General features: G+C 45.4%; 1 protein-coding gene across 1 annotated transcript in view; it reads right to left on the bottom strand.

The window, feature by feature from the left end:
- The window catches only part of LOC120033123 (sodium channel protein type 2 subunit alpha-like), a 38,339-nt gene that overhangs the window by 4,226 nt on the left and 14,349 nt on the right, over positions 1 to 19,764 (bottom strand). The window contains 17 exon segments of the mRNA XM_038979388.1: positions 1,970 to 2,107; positions 2,340 to 2,393; positions 3,235 to 3,510; positions 4,461 to 4,583; positions 4,940 to 5,113; positions 5,571 to 5,725; positions 6,110 to 6,245; positions 10,614 to 11,159; positions 11,358 to 11,714; positions 11,978 to 12,151; positions 12,838 to 13,076; positions 13,589 to 13,718; positions 13,960 to 14,301; positions 14,532 to 14,795; positions 15,588 to 15,794; positions 16,994 to 17,135; positions 18,077 to 18,140. Of these exon segments, the coding sequence (XP_038835316.1) occupies positions 1,970 to 2,107; positions 2,340 to 2,393; positions 3,235 to 3,510; positions 4,461 to 4,583; positions 4,940 to 5,113; positions 5,571 to 5,725; positions 6,110 to 6,245; positions 10,614 to 11,159; positions 11,358 to 11,714; positions 11,978 to 12,151; positions 12,838 to 13,076; positions 13,589 to 13,718; positions 13,960 to 14,301; positions 14,532 to 14,795; positions 15,588 to 15,794; positions 16,994 to 17,135; positions 18,077 to 18,140 (3,521 nt within the window).

The following is a 19,764-nucleotide window of genomic DNA, read 5'->3' as shown; positions in this document are numbered from 1 at the left end:
CATGCTATTTTACGCTCTCTCCTCTTTCTCCTTGATCTCTCTTTCTTTCTTTTTCTCTTGTCTCCTCTGTCTCTGTATTATGGAGACTGTATTCACATTGTTAGCTCTCTTAACAACTGGAAGGTGAATGTGTATGTGTGTGTGTGTGTGTGTGTGTGTGTGTGTGTGTGTGTGTGTGTGTGTGTGTGTGTGTGTGTGTGTGTGTGTGTGTGTGTGTGTGTGTGTGTGTGTGTGTGTGTGTGTGTGTGTGTGTGTGTGTGTGTTTGACTCATATGCCTGCTGTATTCCGAATACTAGCTAGCAGCAGGTTTAAAAAAACACTGTGCTGTCAATATCGCAGTGTATACGAACACCTGGTCACTACTGCACACCTAATCAAATGGCAACCCAGACTATTTGCATTGCTCCCACCCCCCCCTTCCCCTCTTTTACACCGCTGCTACTCTCTGTTGTTATCATCTATGCATAGTCACTTTAATAACTCTACCTTCATGTACATATTACCTCAACTAACCGGTGCCCCCGCACATTGACTCTGTACCGGTATCCCCTGTATATAGTCTCCACATTGACTCTGTACCGGTATCCCCTGTATATAGTCTCCACATTGACTCTGTACCGGTACCCCCTGTATATAGTCTCCACATTGACTCTGTACCGGTACCCCCTGTATATAGTCTCCACATTGACTCTGTACCGGTATCCCCTGTATATAGTCTCCACATTGACTCTGTACCGGTACCCCCTGTATATAGTCTCCACATTGACTCTGTACCGGTACCCCCTGTATATAGTCTCCACATTGACTCTGTACCGGTACCCCCTGTATATAGTCTCCACATTGACTCTGTACCGGTACCCCCTGTATATAGTCTCCACATTGACTCTGTACCGGTACCCCCTGTATATAGTCTCCACATTGACTCTGTACCGGTACCCCCTGTATATAGTCTCCACATTGACTCTGTACCGGTATCCCCCTGCAGATAGTCTCCACATTGACTCTGTACCGGTACCCCCTGTATATAGTCTCCACATTGACTCTGTACCGGTACCCCCTGCAGATAGTCTCCACATTGACTCTGTACCGGTATCCCCCTGCAGATAGTCTCCACATTGACTCTGTACCGGTACCCCCTGTATATAGTCTCCACATTGACTCTGTACTGGTATCCCCCTGCAGATAGTCTCCACATTGACTCTGTACCGGTACCCCCTGTATATAGTCTCCACATTGACTCTGTACCGGTATCCCCCTGCAGATAGTCTCCACATTGACTCTGTACCGGTACCCCCTGTATATAGTCTCCACATTGACTCTGTACTGGTATCCCCCTGCAGATAGTCTCCACATTGACTCTGTACCGGTACCCCCTGTATATAGTCTCCACATTGACTCTGTACCGGTATCCCCCTGCAGATAGTCTCCACATTGACTCTGTACCGGTACCCCCTGTATATAGTCTCCACATTGACTCTGTACTGGTATCCCCCTGCAGATAGTCTCCACATTGACTCTGTACCGGTACCCCCTGTATATAGTCTCCACATTGACTCTGTACCGGTATCCCCCTGCAGATAGTCTCCACATTGACTCTGTACCGGTACCCCCTGTATATAGTCTCCACATTGACTCTGTACTGGTATCCCCCTGCAGATAGTCTCCACATTGACTCTGTACCGGTACCCCCTGTATATAGTCTCCACATTGACTCTGTACTGGTATCCCCCTGCAGATAGTCTCCACATTGACTCTGTACTGGTATCCCCCTGCAGATAGTCTCGCTATTGTTATTTTACTGCTGCTCTTTACTTACTTGTTTCTTTTATTTCTTATTCTTATTCGTTTAAAAAAACTGTTTTGTTGTTTAGGGGCTCGTAAGTAAGCATTTCACTGTAAGGTCTACACCTGTGGTATTCGGCGCATGTGACTAATAAGATTGGATTTGATTTGATACTGAATACGTATCTTTTTCTTCTGTTGGTTGAAGTTGTCAATGATGACACCAATGAAGAGGTTGAGAGTGAAGAAGGAGCCAAAGATGATGAAGATGACGAAGTACAGATACATGTAGAGGTTCTGTTCATATTGGGGCTGAAGTTCCACCTGAAACACAGACAAGAAAGATATACAACAAAATGTTTAAATATTGGACATTTTCCACCATATTCAAGTCAAACCCGTCTTTACAGGTCAAAAAACATTTTTTTTTACGAAAGCCATAAAAAACACCAACATTCCAATAAAAAATGTCAACTCAAAACCTTAAATGCAAGAGTCAACCGGACTTTAAACTGTCAGCCATTCTCCATGACCAGAGCTCCAAAGAAACACGTACATTACGAGAGTCCACAGCTGCGTACATGATGTCCATCCAACCTTTGAACGTTGCCTAGGAGCAGAGAACAGAGAACAGAATGAGTTACTCTCTGAGGGGTCACTCTCGAGTGATTACTTACATCTGACTTCCCTGTTCCCTTGCTGCAACCTTGCAGTCAGGCTCCGCTCCACTACTTTGAGTTAAGGAGAGCTATTTTGGTAGCAGGTAGAAAATATTAAATGAACAGTCTCAATAGTCTGTGAAAGGTGCTAAGCTACAGCTGAAGTCGGAAGTTAACATACACCTTAGCCAAATACATTTCAACTCAGTTTTTCACAATTGCTGACATTTAATCCTAATAAAAATTCCCTGTCTTAAGTCAGTTAGGATCACCACTTTATTTTAAGAATGTGAAATGTCAGAATAATAGTAGAGAGAATTATTTATTTCAGCTTTTATTTCTTTCATAACGTTCCCAGTGGGTCAGAAGTTTACATACAATCAATTAGTATTTGGTAGCATTGCCTTTATATTGTTTAACTTGGGTCAAACGTTTGGGGTAGCCTTCCACAAGCTTCCCACAATAAGTTGGGTGAATTTTGGCTCATTCCTCCTGACAAAGCTGGTGTAACTGAGTCAGGTTTGTAGGCCTCCTTGCTCGCACACGCTTTTTCAGTTCTGCCCACAAATGTTCTATAGGATTGAGGTCAGGGCTTTGTGATGGCCACTCCAATACCTTGACTTTGTTGGAAAGTGTAGGTTTTCCTAATGTTTTGTTCACTCAATGTAAATTAAAATTATATGCACATTTCATAATAACTACACTTTTAAACCAGATTTAAAGCATAATCTTCCTGAACAAGGTAAAACGGCAACAGACAACTGACCCTGCACTCATGCCTGTCCCACTCACCACTTGCAACAAGGCCAAGTACCCGGCCCCGACATTATCAAAGTTGATCTTGACATTCTTCCATCGGGCGCTGTCATTGGCCAGGGCCAGACAGTCGCTCTTGTTGTTGACCACCTCGATGGGAAAGGTCTCGTCGTTGGTGGTGTTGACGCAGTAGTAGTACTTCCCTGCGAACAGATTGACGCCCATGATGCTGAAGATGAGCCAGAAGATGAGGCACACCAGCAGCACGTTCATGATGGACGGAATGGCACCCAGGAGGGCGTTCACCACCACCTGTCAATCAAAGATGACACGGTTAGAGCGCTCGATCAAACCGGTTCTCTGAGGTTTCTCTGGATAGGACTAGAAAGTAATGTGACCAAGTTGTTGAGTGAGATAAAGTTGAAGCTGAAATGCACTCTCTTGTTGCTCAAGAAAACATGTATTTCTAGGCTTATCCAAGAAACCTGGTTACCATAGATGATAACATATGTAATAATAATATAATCATATATGTATAGGAAGGGTTAATAGCGCTGGTAATATGGAGATATTGTGTTAGGTTAAGGAACACATGAGAATATGTGTACAGTATTTTCACTGTGTTATTTTCAGTACAAAGCATGTTACTAGCACTACCACAGAGGGTTAACAAGAGTTTGACAGTTAACTATTTGAGGAAAGGAAAAGGGAGGAAACGCTCTTTCAAAGGAGTGGCGACGGAGCACATTTAACCACTCAAAACAGAAAAAAACCTTAGAAGAGTCAGGATGAAGTCACAACAGTGTTTACTGTAAATGAAAAGACACACAAAGAAAATAATTACACATCAAAAGGCCTCACACAAGCAACATCGAGGCAGAGCAATGTCAGAGAACATCGATATAGCATCTATCGACACAGTGTGGAGAAAGTCATGCAGATACACACAACGAGAGACATATCTCGAAATCTAGCTCTACACACAGGCATGCATCCATTTAAAAATATATCACTGGTTCCTATTTTCCTCCTTCTAGAAGCCTAAGCCATTTGAAAAGGACTGCAGCTAAGAATGCTACAAGATGTCAAATGTAACAAGGCATTACTCTCCTAAAATAAGTTACATTTAGTTATGACATTTAGTTATTTTCAAGAGACTCAATTGCTGTGGACTTTCTATCGTAACAAATATCCTAAAAGCTGCTTGAGAGGCTCTTTCTGATTTCAGTTCAGCACGAAACATGTTCTCCAGTAACCCTTACCCTCATGCCCTCGAACCGTGACAAGGCCCTCAGGGGTCTTAAGGCCCGCAGTGTTCGTAGGGACTTGATGGCACTCAGCTCAGAGTAGCCTAACGCATTGGCTACCAAGCTCACCAGAGACACCTGAGAGAGAGAGAGAGAGAGAGAGAGAGAGAGAGAGAGAGAGAGAGAGAGAGAGAGAGAGAGAGAGAGAGAGAGAGAGAGACAGAGAGAGACAGAGAGAGACAGAGAGAGACAGAGAGAGAGAAATAAGCAATGTCAGGAGAGACATTTGCACAAGGAGAAGTATGTGTGGTACATGGGTAAAAAATGTAATGTGATTTCCATTCATTCCAATTGGTAAATTAATAATTACAAAATTAATCAAATCACTTTCAATTGCTATCCAAAGCTTAGATTTTGAATTCATCTGCTGACAAAGCGTGTTCAAGGTCATCGCGTGTGTACAGCGTTCGCATACAACTCCAGCAAATACATACATCAACAATGAGGAAGTCCAGCCAACACCAGGCGTTGGTGAAGTACTTCTTGAATCCGTAGGCCACCCACTTCAGCAGCATCTCCAGGATGAAGATATAGGTGAAGACTCTGTCTGCGTACTCCAGCACTATCTTAATGGTCTTCCGCTGCTCTATGTAAATGTCTTCAAACGCCTACACGGAAACACAAACAAGGAATTAAGCATCAGATAGTTGACAGTGTCTGAGGTCTGGGCCAAGGTCATGTTTGTCAAGTGTTTTGAGTCACATACAGTAGGTTGGTGTTTTTTTGGTCAAATGTAGGGCTCTGAGTTTTTTCTGAACACAAGACCTGACCAGGAAATACTCTGGGCCCTAGTTATGCATATGGGTCAGAGTTTTCCCTGTCCAGACTCAACCCTACTGAGGAGTACACTCTGACCAATCAACGTTTCAGTTTTCACTTCAAAGCAGAAGTGTCAGGCTAAACAAGAAGCCATAAAGCTCCTCTTCACTCTACATCAAAGTAAGCAGACTGTAATTATTTGACACTCACATTGTGATGTAAAGACAACTAGAGCACACGTTTACTTGACTTTTCTTAAAGGAGCGGTACAACATTACACAGGCCAGGTGAGCAGCAGCCACTCACCAGAGCGCCACTGCTGAGCAGGATCATGAAAATGATTAAGGTCTCGAACCAGTTGTGTTCCACGATGATGAAACACGTCTTCCTCAAGGTCCACCACATCTTCCACTTGCCCTCCTCAACGTTCACCTGGCAACACTGGAACCTGAGCACACAGCCTGGGAGAGACAGAGAGACAGACAGAGAGAGACAGAGACAGAGAGAGAGAGAGAGAGAGAGAGAGAGAGAGAGAGAGAGAGAGAGAGAGAGAGAGAGAGACAGAGAGAGACAGAGAGAGACAGAGGAGATAAAATAATGCCTTGTCCTTGACTGAAACAAAACTGTCCTCCCATTTTTCAAACAGTTTTCCCCCCTATCAGAGCTCGGAATTCCCTCTAGACTACTTCTAATGTTTGAAAGGACAAAGTATGTCAAAGATAAAACTTTTGTCTCTGTCAGTCACTCTCAAACCTTCATCTCGCCAGCCCCTCTCTCCCTTCCCTCCTTCTCCTTCCCCCCACTCTTCCTCATCCTCTCCCCCAGCCCCTCCCTCCCTCCCTCACCATCAGTGAAGCAGTTGTCTGGGTCCTCTGACTCCTCGTCCTCCAGCTCCACTGACTCAACTCCATCCCCCGGGGGCCCGATATCCACCGAGCTGCCCTCCGACGAGGTAAGGTGCTGGGGCTCTACAGGTAGCTTCTGTACGGGGGGGAGTGAGAGAACCAGCATGTTTAACCAGCCAATGTCTACAGTAATACAGCCCCAGCCCTTCTCACCAGCTCCCTCCATACAGGAGACAACCTTCTGAGCTACTAGAGATCTTGAGATTCTTGTAATGGTTCATTCTCCATTGTCATGGACTGTAACAGTACAGTAGTCTCACCAGATACTTTGGTCTGGACTGGAGACATGACTTTGGCTTAAATATAAACTCAGAGTTGGACCTGTTTCATCATTATAATCATCATTACATGCAGCGTCGATCAAACGTACCTACAGGCTTTGGGATCAGTTTGATCAGGGGAGATCCAATCACACTGTAGTATACAGCACCTGGTAGCAACAATACACGCTACAGGGAGAGGTTGGTGTTACAATGCACTGTGGGTATGTTTGATATCGGCTCAGACAGTCGAAGGGGGCATGCAGTATTCCAGTGCATTTCCAATCCTGAAATCGGAAAACAAGCAAGAGAACGTGGGCTGACGTATTTTCATGTCCACTGAGAAATGGCCCAGGATTTGATTGGTTGATAGCCCCATCGATCAAAAGACGATAACGAATCAATTCCCCCCTCTTCCCTCCCTCCCCCGAAATACTGAACATTCTCCTCATTGACATGAAAACACATTTTTTTCCCATCCTTAAAAAAAGCAATGTTCACAAGCTTCGGTCTCTGTTTCGAGGAAATAAATGGGTATTACCACGCTAGCTAACCAGCAAAACCCAGTACTGTGCACTGTTTACAAGACAGCATGTGATAATGAATACTTATATATAACATTAGATGCAGTGTGACCATGCTACCCAGAAAACATACAGGGGAGACACAGCTAAATGGGGTACTCTATTGTGATTATCCACTGGAGACTAAGAGGAAATGTCCCTCCAAGAGGAAATAATGTTGGAGGGATCTCTGGGGCTGACTAGTTCTACTGTCCTTATTCTTTGCTATTGGCAGGATAAGCATTGGATTGTAATGCACACTTTGACATTAGAGCCCTGCAATCCATGCAAGTCATCCATAGTACAGTACTAGAGATATTTTATATATATATAAATATATAATCTATATGCTGATTTGGCTCCCGAGTGGTACAGCGGTCTAAGGCACTGCATCTCAGTGCTAGAGGCGTCACTACAGACCCTGGTTAGATTTCCAGGCTGTATCACACCCGGCTGTGATTGGGAGTCCCATAGGGCGGCGCACAATTGGCCCAGCCAATTGGCACAAATCCCTGTCCTGTTTTCATTGGTCAAACATGCTGCAATCTTTAGGGAGTTTGGGGCATCTGGTTGGCTGGCAGACAGAGGAGTAACATGCCATCAGTACTAGACAGTGCAGCAGGTCTGATTGCCGTGGGACCCAGCTAATACGTAGTGGGAATGACGGAAGCATGCTACCCTGCCCGCTCCACGCCCCTCCGCCCCGAGATACACAATGTTCCAGAAGGAGGGGTGGCGCTCTCTCTCGCTCTTTCTTTCTCTCTCTATACTTCTCTCTCTCTCACATATTATATCCCCCTCTCGCACATGTTCTCTATTCCTTCCTTCCTCTCCCTCTCTATACCTCTCTCACACACATTCTATCTCTCCCTCTGTCTCACATTTTCTCATCCGGCTTGCTACCGTCCTTTCCATCTCCCTCCCTCTCTCTTTCACACATCTTCTCCTTCTCTCTCTTTCCCAGTCTCTTTCTCTCTGCCATCTCTCGCTCTCTCTCTCTCTTTGTTCAGGGTGAAGGCTATATATAAATTGAGGGTGCCCTCCTGCCATGCCTTTGGAAGGCAATATGTAATTTGTGTCTTGATTTCACTTGTTTGCTATAATTGCTGCATCAGTATGGTATGGCTGATGGTATGCCACCACTAATCTACCAGGGGTTCAAAGAGACTAATATTCAGACTCCAAAACATTCACTAGATCTGCACAGGGAGAAAATGTTTGGGCAAAATTAATTGATTTAATCTTTGTCTCTTCCTCTCCTCATTTTCTCTCTTCATCAATTCTCAGTTATTTTTTTTCAATCTTGGGGTGTACAATGCCAATCACCTCCAAAATCAATACAAACCAAGCAAGGAAATCAAAAACAAGTCACATGACCTATCAATGGGAAAAGTGGGTGTAGCTCATTCATAATGGTGTGAAAACTACAAGAAATCCTTATGCTCAAATTAGAAATAAAAAATGACATAAAATACAAAGCAGGTGGGGGGGGGGGTTTAGTCAGGCAGAGAACGAAACAATAGACAATCCATTGAAAAAAAATGCAAGACAAGTATTGGTTGGTTCTGTTAAATGGCATAGGCAGTCTTCATGGTTAGTGCTATGTAGAATAAAATGGTCTTACAAGTCTCCTCTCTCTCACTGACAACCTTGTGAGCGTCTGTAACACAGCTGCAATAACAAACGGTGGGTTAAGCAAGGTAAAGTGATACAACCATGAGCCAGCACATAATGTACAGTACAACCTCGATGTCTGTTTCCATCAGCTGCCAGACACATAGCGACACAGGTTATCCACAGAGACACACTTCCATGCAGATACACGTTCGATGACAAGGCTCTAGCATGATATAGAGTAGGATTAAACAGTTTGTGAGGGCCACAATTGACCCTGTACTGTTCGTAGCACAAAATCACACACACACACACACACACACACACACACACACACGGTTTATGATCCCGTTCCCAATAAATAGACTAATTTGAAGCTATTATTTATAAGGGAGAAGGGGGATAGGGGATCAGCAGTGGCTTCTAATGCATATTTGGAGCATGGGGAGTCATGGCCAGAAACAGACCTGGCTAGCTTTCTCTAATAACTGAAGGAGTTGGCTGGGGGCAGGTTGGCGACACTACCGTAGGTCGGCTCAGCTCCACTCCCTGTCCTTGGCTCTGGTCTGGAAATGTGGGGGCGGGGCTACAGAGCCAAGGATGCCACCTGACCCTCCTAGCCTAACGTGACATTATGTCTTCGAAACAGACACACATCTTATTTACAACATCTGTTCCAGAATGTCGTGTGTGTGTGTGTGTGTGTGTGTGTGTGCGTGCGTGCGTGCGTGCGTGCGTGCGTGCGTGCGTGCGTGCGTGCGTGTGTGTGCGTGTGTGTGTGTGTGCGTGTGTGTGTAGGCCAGTGAGTGGGATATTTTTTTTCCTTTATCTGTCTTCCGGCCTTAATTTACAGTCCATTAAAAATGTCATAAAGATGTTGTTGATTTTAAAATCTCACTGGTGTGATTTCTAATGACTGGGATTAAATGTGTGAGAAATTAGCCTCCACACACATCCATGAGTATACTCCGTCAACACACACACACATCAGCCCATTATAGATATGTAATGAAAACATCCAGAAAAGACCTGCTACTTGCGCCATAGGCCATTCTGACTCATTATCTGTAGTTACTGTACTGTCCTCTTATGCTACGTCATTGTTTTAACGCCTAGGGCTTTATAACAGTACACTACAACTCCCTGGATAATGGACTAGGCTAGAACGACATGATGCAATGACTCAATGAGTCAGCAAAATATCTAGTTGGTAACTGCCTCTGGAAAGTCTGGAGTTGTCAGATTCTATCCATTGATGCGTAGTGGTAAAATAATCAATGAACAAAGTAACGCTGCCTATATTTTCAATGCATTTTTCCACTTTAGGCGGGTAAACGCCTGGCAAGATGAAAAGGTGTGTGAACGCCGATTATGTGCGTTTCCCTTCCACTTCACCACTGATTCTTTATACAGATCTACGTCAATCACAGTCAAAAACATATGACAAAAACGTTGAAATACCACAGAGTTGCGCTGTATTTAGCTTGCCTGACAAAATGGAACCAATGGCACAGTCCCAAAAGTGTAAACCAATGGAATAGTCCAAAAGGTGTAATCCAATATGCCTTGTTCAACCATCCTGACCTTCCGAGCTCACATTATGTTTCACTACACGTGACACGAAACAGGAGCACAAACGGTTAGTTATGGTTCACAAGGCTAGTAAACCAATGGAACAGTCTCAATAGTGTTAACTAATGGAATTGTCCCAAAAGTGTAAACCAATGGAATTGTACCAAAAGTGTAAACCAGTGGAATAGTCCCAAAAGCACCCACTCTGCTTAAGGTCAAGCTAAATCAGTATTTGACATAGTGTATTTGACCCAGATGTGGCACACAGACACCACTCAAAGCTAACACAGACACCACTCAAAACTAACACAGACACCACTCAAAACTAACACAGACACCACTCAAAGATACCACGATTAAAAGATGTGATTAGACAGTGCTCGTTGCTACTGAACAGAGCAGCACAGGGGTCTCTAGTCAATCCTCCTCTCTTACCTCTTTGCTGCCCATCGACATTTCCTCGGAGGCCGAGTCGCTGCTGAAGTCCTCCGTGATAGCGGTCTCAAAGTCCGACTCGCACACCGCGATGGGCACGCTCACCGTCAGGCTGGGGTTGTGGATGAACGACATGTAGTTGCACTCCTCCTTTGGGTAATTCTCCGTACTGTCTCCTAGCCCCACCCCCAAACCCCCTCCGGGCCGCACGTTCCCCTCCTTCAGATAGTCCCCACTCGGATCTTTACTGATCTCGACCAACGTGTGATTTGAGATGCAGTTGCCCCCCTTGCCGTTGATGGAGCTGTGGAGCTCGTCCAGGGGCTTGCCCTCCTCCAATGACCCCTCCTTGACCCCTTTGGTGGCTCTGCCCCCGAGGAACAGGCTCTGAATGACCTGGCGGATGGTCACCTTGACCCAGGCCACACCCCTCTGGATGCGGCCCACAGCGATCTGCAGGTTGTTCATCTCGCTGTCGTCGTCCGTGGCCGCCAGGTTGTCGGCGCTGAAGGAGCTGAGCAGCAGGGCCAGGAACAGATTCAGGACCTGCAGAGACAGAGGGAGGAAAGGACCAGGAGGGAGGAGAGTTGGAGTCCATTCTGATCTGGGTTCAGTTGTTAATTTGGAGATTCAGGTCAAATTGAAAATTGCATTTCACGTGAATATGGCAATGCTTAAAACATATCTGCTGTCCCAGTGTCAAAAGATTCTGGGATATACAATGACTACAGTACAACCACCTACCACCAGGTTCCCTATAACCATGACCATCAGGAAGACGATGAGGCACATGCTCTGGCCAGCCACCTCCATGCAGTCCCACATGGTCTCGATCCACTCCCCACACAGCACCCGGAACACGATGAGGAACGAGTGGAAGAAGTCATGCATGTGCCAGCGTGGCAGCTGGCAGTTGTCTGCGATCTTACACACACACTCCTTGTAGCTCTTGCCGAACAGCTGCATGCCCACCACAGCGAAGATGAACACGATGATGGCTAGGACCAGTGTCAAATTACCCAGCGCTCCCACCGAGTTACCGATGATCTTGATCAGCATGTTCAGGGTGGGCCAAGACTTGGCCAGCTTGAACACCCTCAACTGTTGACAAGAAGAATCACATGAGGAGTTTTGTTGTTCCTGCTTGTGACTACGGTATTAATATCTAGCTAGCATCAATCAACAAAGGATGAAGATGAATATTACCACTGTATCAAGGAGTCGTAAAAGAAAGGACAACTGTTATTCCGCTAAGGAATGGTAGTATAGTTATGTCTCCTGTAGAAATGTGTCAACTAGAATGTACACAATCTACTCTGACAGGGTGGACTCGGGAGAAACTGGTGTCAGAAGTGGGATCTTACCAATCGGAAAGACCGAAGCACAGACAGCCCCTCTACATTGGCCAGGCCGAGCTCCATCAGACTCAGACTGACGATGATGCCGTCAAATATGTTCCATCCCTGTTGAAAGTAGTAGTAGGGGTCCAGAGCGATTAGCTTGAAACACATCTCAGCCGTGAAGATGCCCGTGAACACCTACACAGAGCCAGAGACAGTAGTTAGATTTGAGCACGGTTAGACATACTTCCATAGAATGAATGTTAATGGTTGTGTGGGTAGTGCTTGGCTAGCCATACTTATTTGGACCTATGGATAGTGGATAGATATACATCGTTGTATACAATTTCAATAGTATGTGGCCAACTTGGTGGCTGAATCTTCTAAAATAGACTTAGACAATGAAACTGTGAAAAATAACAGATTGGGGATTTGGAAGGTGCCACGTGTGACTTTGAGGAGAAGCTATATCAGGTGCAAGAGATTTTCCTTACAAATTCATTAGAAATGAAAAAAGCAGCAGCGGACATTTCGGAACTCTTATCCACCAGACCTGTACATCCATGAATGGATCTCTATCATTTGTAACTGTTTCTGATGTATGTATTGTGAAGTATTGTTCAATAGATGTACTATGTAAGGCATTTATTCATCTGTGTTCCTATTTCACGATTCATTTTACATATGCTATCAGATTGCTGAGTAAAGGGTTTGGGAGTACAAAATATCTAAATATATACTGTATGATGTATTGTATGAAGAAAAAAATCTACAATTAGAAATGGCCGTTAGGGTAGAAAACCAGCCCAGTAACAGTCTATCTTTAACAGCTTGATATTTCGATAAAGCCTTGCAAGTTTACCTCAATAATATTGAACACTTACCAAGTTCCCGACAGAGAGGACGTGATTGAACTCCTTGGTCATGGGATAATGTTCCATGGCCATGAAGAGGGTGTTGAGGACGATACAGACGGTGATGGCCAGGTCCACGAAGGGATCCATCACCACCGTGTTGACGATCCCCTTGAAACTCAACCACATAGGACAGCAGTCCCAGATCAGATAGGTGTTGGCAAACTTATACCAGCATGGTGGACACTTCTGCCTGGACTCTTCAAGCTCTGGAAAGGGTTAAAACAGACACATTTTAGTGACACTTTCTAATGTAATTTTCCCTCCTTTTTCTTTTTACTATTTAGTCATTTAGCAGACGCTATTCTCCAGAGCGACTTACAGGAGCAATTAAGGTTAAGTGCCTTGCTCAAGGGCAAAGACAGATTTTTCACCGTCGACTCAGGGATTTGAACCAGCGGTTACTGGCTCAACGGTTTAGGCTACCTAGGCTACCTGCCGCCTGTTGGCATGCTAGGCTACCTGCCGCCTGTTGGCATGTATACATGTCCCCATTTTGGCTATAAGGCATTATGACTTGTTAAAGGCATGTATAACAAGTATCAAATATCATATAGTTAGCTTTTAGGAAAGTGCTAGCATGCTTTTATAATGTTAAGGAGGACACTTGATCAAAGGCATACACATTATAATGGTTGTTGTAGGCTATGGGTCTTCAAGATGTTTGGTTCATCGGTCTAGTATAATAACATATTATTTGAGAACTTAGTGTGACACCAACCCTCCATGGTGTTGGTGAGAATACTGGCCACACTCATAGCTCTGGCTCTGGCTGGCTCATCTAGGTAGGCCATGGAAGCCTGGCGAGACCTCCTCTTCTTCAGCCTTATTTCAGAGTCAGTGGTAGTCCCCTGGAGACAAAGAAACATCTGGAAGAGTTATTCAGTGTATGGACTAGGTGGCCTGTAAGGGACCATAACCATGACTATACCATCTATGTTGGGTTCACTTCAAATAGTATTTTTTTTCTGTCAAATACTTTAGATGGGCAATGGAACCAATTGAATAATTGGTGCAAACCTGTGTCATCTGGCTCAACCAAAAGAAAAGTAATACTATATGGAGCCTGGACTGATAGAAACTATAGCTCACCTCAGGCAGGAGCAGTCCTACAGGCGAGGTGGGCACCGAGGTCCCTCCCACTAGCGAGACGACGCCGTTACAGTCCACGGTGCAGTGCATCTTGCCGTTGGCGGGCAGCAGGACGCGCTGAGGGGCCAGGCTAGTCTGACTGACCGTGCTGGAGCGGCGCTCGACACGGCAAGGCACGAACAGGGAGCCGCGGCGGCTGTCGGTGTCCTCGAACGTGCTTTGCTCGTCGTCGGCGAAGTCGTTATCGGAGACCACATCGCGGGCGCGGCCTCGGAAGCTAAACAGGCTAGCTCGGCTGTTCCTCCTCGGGGAGAAGAGGGAGCCACGGATACTGAGGAGAGACTGGTGGAAGGGGAGAGGAAGGAGAGAGAGAAAGGGGAGAGGAGAGAAAGGTATCAGTACTGAAAAAGAGGAGGAGGATGGAGGTGATAGAGACAATGAAACAGAAGAAGGGAGACCGACATGATTGGAGTGGTTCAGTGGACACTGCTCAGTGCAGTGATGAGGAAGATGATGGCAATGAGGACAATGGTGACTAAGACAATGGCCCTTTCCCCTCACTGTGTACTCGCCTGGTTGGGTGAGGAGCATCTCTTCTCGTAGGACAGCCGGTTGGCATCTATCGAAAACCGGAAGCTTAACCTCTTGATACTGTCCTCTGACTCGGACTTGTGGAACTTCTCGTGCTCGCCCCTCTCTTTTCTCTTCTTCTGACGGTTCATTCTCTCCTTGGCGCTCTTGGAGCTGAGTTTGGAGGTCCCTGAGGAGGCTTCTGAGGAGGGCCCCCCTCTCCCGCTGTACTCTCCGTGGCTCTCTGTGGCTGCTGCCGCGGCAACCTGCCAGCCAATCACACACAAGCACAGTTGTCACGGCAACCGGCACCCGTCTTTGGTGGACAGAGCACAGAGCAGAGCAGCAGGCAGCACAAATACCCAAATCAACTTCAAAGAACTTCTAAAAATGGAGGCCTGTGTTTTGTCCCACAAACTGACTGTTTTCTTAACGAAACTGGCAAAGACTAAAAGGTTATCTGTTCCAGAAGCAAGTGAACAACCCAATTGCTCTTTGAAATAATAACAAGCCCTGCATAACCTGAATCCCTGTGGATTAATTTACAACAACAAAAAGCATGGGATACAAAATCATTAATTTTTCAAAAGCAACATTGTACTCGGTATATAAAATCTTTGTGATATCCATGTTTTTGTTATTATTGCATTGCTGGACTCTTGGACAAGCTGTTATTGTAAATAAGAAATGATGTGTAGCAGATGGAACCTCCCTTCCTCCACGGAACCTAATACTGTACTACCAACACTGCGTAGAGTAATTATTCCTTCTTTATCTACCTCTTGTTTCCATAGTAATGGAGCGCCCTTGTCTTTAGAAGCTTGACACCAAGCAAGCACCAAGACATACTTATGTAAGAGAGGATTATGGACTTGAGAGAGGAAGGGCAATAGAGGGCAGGGTAGTGAAAGACAGAGAAAGACAGGGAGGACTTTGGCTGTGTGCACCCACTACTGTGTCGTCGCTCTGGATAAGACGGTCTGCGTAATGACTCGAATGCAAATGATAAAAAAGTCAAACTCCGCAATGCAAATGCACAAGCAGAAATCAGCCAATACCAATGCCTCCTCCTGCTGTCTCTTGAGCTGCTCCAGCATAGCCTGGAACTCCTCCTCCTTCTGGGCTGCCTCCTCTATGGTGGCCTGGTTCTGCTCATCGTAGGCCATGGCCACCACAGCCAGGATCAGGTTGACCAGGTAGAAGGAACCCAGGAAGATCACCAACACAAAGAAGATCATGTAGGGCTTCCCCGCCGCTCGCAGGGTCTAAGAGGGAGGGAGAGAGAGAGAGGTATGGGGGAGGGAGAGAGAGGGGGGAGGGGGAGAATGGAGGTAGGGGGAGGGAGAGAGAGAAGAAAAGAGAGAGATATAGAGAGGGAGGGAGAGATAGAGGGATAGAGGGAGGGGAGGGAGAGAGGGATAGAGGGAGAGGAGGGAGAGAGGGATAGAGGGAGGGGAGGGAGAGAAGGATAGAGGGAGGGGAGGGAGAGAGGGATAGAGGGAGGGGAGGGAGAGAAGGATAGAGGGAGGGGAGGGAGAGAGGGATAGAGGGAGGGGAGGGAGAGAAGGATAGAGGGAGGGGAGGGAGAGAAGGATAGAGGGAGGGGAGGGAGAGAAGGATAGAGGGAGGGGAGGGAGAGAGGCATAGAGGGAGGGGAGGGAGAGAGGGATAGAGGGAGGGGAGGGAGAGAAGGATAGAGGGAGGGGAGGGAGAGAGGGATAGAGGGAGGGGAGGGAGAGAGGGATAGAGGGAGGGAAGGGAGAGAAGGATAGAGGGAGAGAAGGATAGAGGGAGGGGAGGGAGAGAAGGATAGAGGGAGGGGAGGGAGAGAAGGATAGAGGGAGGGGAGGGAGAGAAGGATAGAGGGAGGGGAGGGAGAGAGGGATAGAGGGAGGGGAGGTAGAGAAGGATAGAGGGAGGGAAGGGAGAGAAGGATAGAGGGAGGGGAGGGAGAGAAGGATAGAGGGAGGGGAGGGAGAGAAGGATAGAGGGAGGGGAGGGAGAGAAGGATAGAGGGAGGGGAGGGAGAGAGGGATAGAGGGAGGGGAGGGAGAGAAAGATAGAGGGAGGGGAGGGAGAGAGGGATAGAGGGAGGGGAGGGAGAGAAGGATAGAGGGAGGGGAGGGAGAGAAGGATAGAGGGAGGGGAGGGAGAGAAGGATAGAGGGAGGGGAGGGAGAGAAGGATAGAGGGAGGGGAGGGAGAGAAGGATAGAGAGAGGGGAGGGAGAGAGGGATAGAGGGAGGGGAGGGAGAGAAGGATAGAGGGAGGGGAGGGAGAGAAGGATAGAGGGAGGGGAGGGAGATAGAGAATTCTTTTCATTATATGCATTTTCTTTTATTTACCAGTATTCCTGAGTTGTTTCACTGTTATTTTCAAAGATAAAGCACTAAAAGGGGATCAAGTATATCAGATCAGCAAACAGTGAGCGGACATTTTGTTTTTAACCAATAGCTTTGGCCCACCTGTTGGTAGAGGTTTTCCCAGAAGTCCTGGGTCATGAGTCTGAACAGGGACAGAAAGGCCCAGCCAAACGAGTCGAAGCTTGTGTAGTCGTAGTCTGGGTTCCTGCCCGCCTTGATGCACGTGAATCCCTCTGGGCACAACCTGTGGTGAAGAACCACATACACAACACACAGGGCAGCAACCATGTGACGGTCACTAAACCACAACCACAAGCCACTTGTACAGTACAGAACAAAACAGTGGATACTTACGCTGTCCACTGAACAGCATTGGTTTTCATTAGATTGACTTAACTGCACTTACACTGAATATGATTTCATTTCCTAAGATCAGCCTGACTACATTAACACTATCCACAGTAAGAAGCACCTGTTTTTATTTGACTGACTGGACTGCATCAAATTAATCAATTCTGCTGAAATAGTATTGTCCTCTCCACTCTCTTGTATTTGCGCCAAGTTCTCTATTCCAGTTAGCATGTCTTCAATGCCTAAGTGTTAAAGAAACAAGTGAGTACGCTTACATGCACACTAATAACTTGATATTAAACTGATTAAGGCAGAAGGCCGAGTATGGCATTAGTCATGTAAACACCTTACTCTGCTGATCTTAACCGGCGTACGGTCAAAGTCAATTAAAACACCTGCTTTTCTGAGCAGTCTTTCTAATTATTAGGACATGTAAACAGCTTAATTGGCATTCCAGCTGTGTATTTGATCTTTGTATGTACCAGCACATACATACTGAAAGTATGCATCTTACAAATATTTTTCACAAACAAACTTCATATGTCCAAACTCAGAATCAAATAGTCTTTGCAAAAATAACGGGTTCGCTGTTGTAAAAACATTTATTTTGATTGCTGATTTTCCAACGTGTCCATTTAAACATGATTATTAGGCAAATCGTTCTTCTTGCAGAGCACGTAAAGGTTTTAATCAAATTATTATATTAATCTGACAGTGCACAATAAACATATTTATTGTGTGCATGTAATCGTGCTCAGTAATTCCGTATGCGTGTTGAGGCTGGGTTGGTGAATGTAATTGGCTATATAAATAAAGGATGTTGTCAAGTCTCACCCGGCTCCACTGCCATTCCCACAGAGGAGGGCGTCCCTGCGGTTGAGGAGGTAATAGTAATTACCTAGAAGGAAGAACAGAGAGAGGAACAATCAGTCAATATGTTGAGGAGCGCAGGAGGAAAGGAGGGAGGCAGGCAGGGAGGAAAGAGAGGAGGGAGGTTTGAAACTGGATTAGAAGGTTTGAAATTTAGCCAATAATCTTAATGGGTTTTCAAACTTGTACAAAATTCTGATTGATGAATTAAGCAAACAATATGCTGTGGCCCAGTGGTTGAGTGCTTTGAGTGAAATAAACAAAATCACGTTACTAAAATAATTGTTATTATCATTAAATATTATATATGGCAAAAGGGGGGGTGCAACTCAATATTAGGAAGGTGTCCTTAATATATACTGAACAAATATATAAACGCAACATGTCCTATGGTCCTATGTTTCAAGAGCTGAAATAAAATATCCCAGAAATGTTCCATATACACAAAAAGCTTATTTCTCTTAAATTTTGTGCTCAAAGTTATTACATCCCTATTAGTGAGTACTTCTCCTTTGCCAAGATAATCCATCCACCTGACAGGTGTGACATATCAAGAAGCTGATTAAACAGCATGATCATTAAACAGGTGCGCCTTGTGCTGGGGACAATAAAAGGCCACTCTAAAATGTGCACTTTTGCCACACAACGCCACAGATGTCTCAAGTTTTGAGGGAGTGTGCAATTGGCATGCTGACTGCAGGAATGGCTACCAGAGCTGTTGCCAGATAATTTAATGTTCATTTCTCTACCATAAGCTGCCTTCAACGTCATTTTTGAGAATTTGGCAGTACGTCCAACCGGCCTCACAACCGCAGACTACGTGTAAACTTCTTCACCTGCGGGATCGTCTGAGACCAGCCTCTCAGACAGCTGATGAAACTGAGGAGTATTTCTGTCCGTAATAAAACCCTTTTGTGGGGAAAAACTAATTCTGATTGCTTGGGCCTGGCTCCCAAGTGGGTGGGCCTACGCCCTCCCATGGCTGCGCCCCTGCCCAATCATGTGAAATCCACAGATTAGGGCCTAATTAATTTATTTCATTTCACTGATTTCCTTATATGAACTGTAATTGAGTAAAATCATTGAAATTGTTACATGTTGCGTTTATATTTTTGTATTTTTGTACGAAACATTAAGGACACCTTCCTAATATTGAGTTGCAACCCCCTTTTGCCCTCAGAACAGCCTCAATTTGTCGGGGCATGGACTCGACAAGTTCAACGGCACTTACATATGTTGCCTTTCCCATTAACCTTCTGAATAGCACACATACACAAGCTATGTCTCAATTGTCTCAAGGCTTAAACCTGTCTCCTCCCCTTCATCTACACTGATTGAAGTGACATTAATAAGGGATCATAGCTTTCACCTGGATTCACCTGGTCACTCTATGACATGGAAAGAGCAGGTCCCCTTAATGTTTTATACTCTCAGGGTGTGTATGTGTATATACAGTTGAACTCTGAACTTTACATACACTTAGGTTGGAGTCATTAAAACTTGTTTTTCAACCATTTTTTCCAACAATTGTTTAAAGACAGATTATTTCACTTATAATTCACTGTATCACACTTCCAGTGGGTCAGAAGTTTACATACACTAAGTTGACTGTGCCTTTAAACAGCTTGGAAAATTCCAGAAAATTATGTCAT

This window comes from Salvelinus namaycush, chromosome 40, assembly GCF_016432855.1.
Source record: "Salvelinus namaycush isolate Seneca chromosome 40, SaNama_1.0, whole genome shotgun sequence".
Taxonomy (NCBI): Eukaryota; Metazoa; Chordata; class Actinopteri; order Salmoniformes; family Salmonidae; genus Salvelinus; species Salvelinus namaycush.
This window is presented reverse-complemented; position numbering and strand designations above follow the sequence as displayed.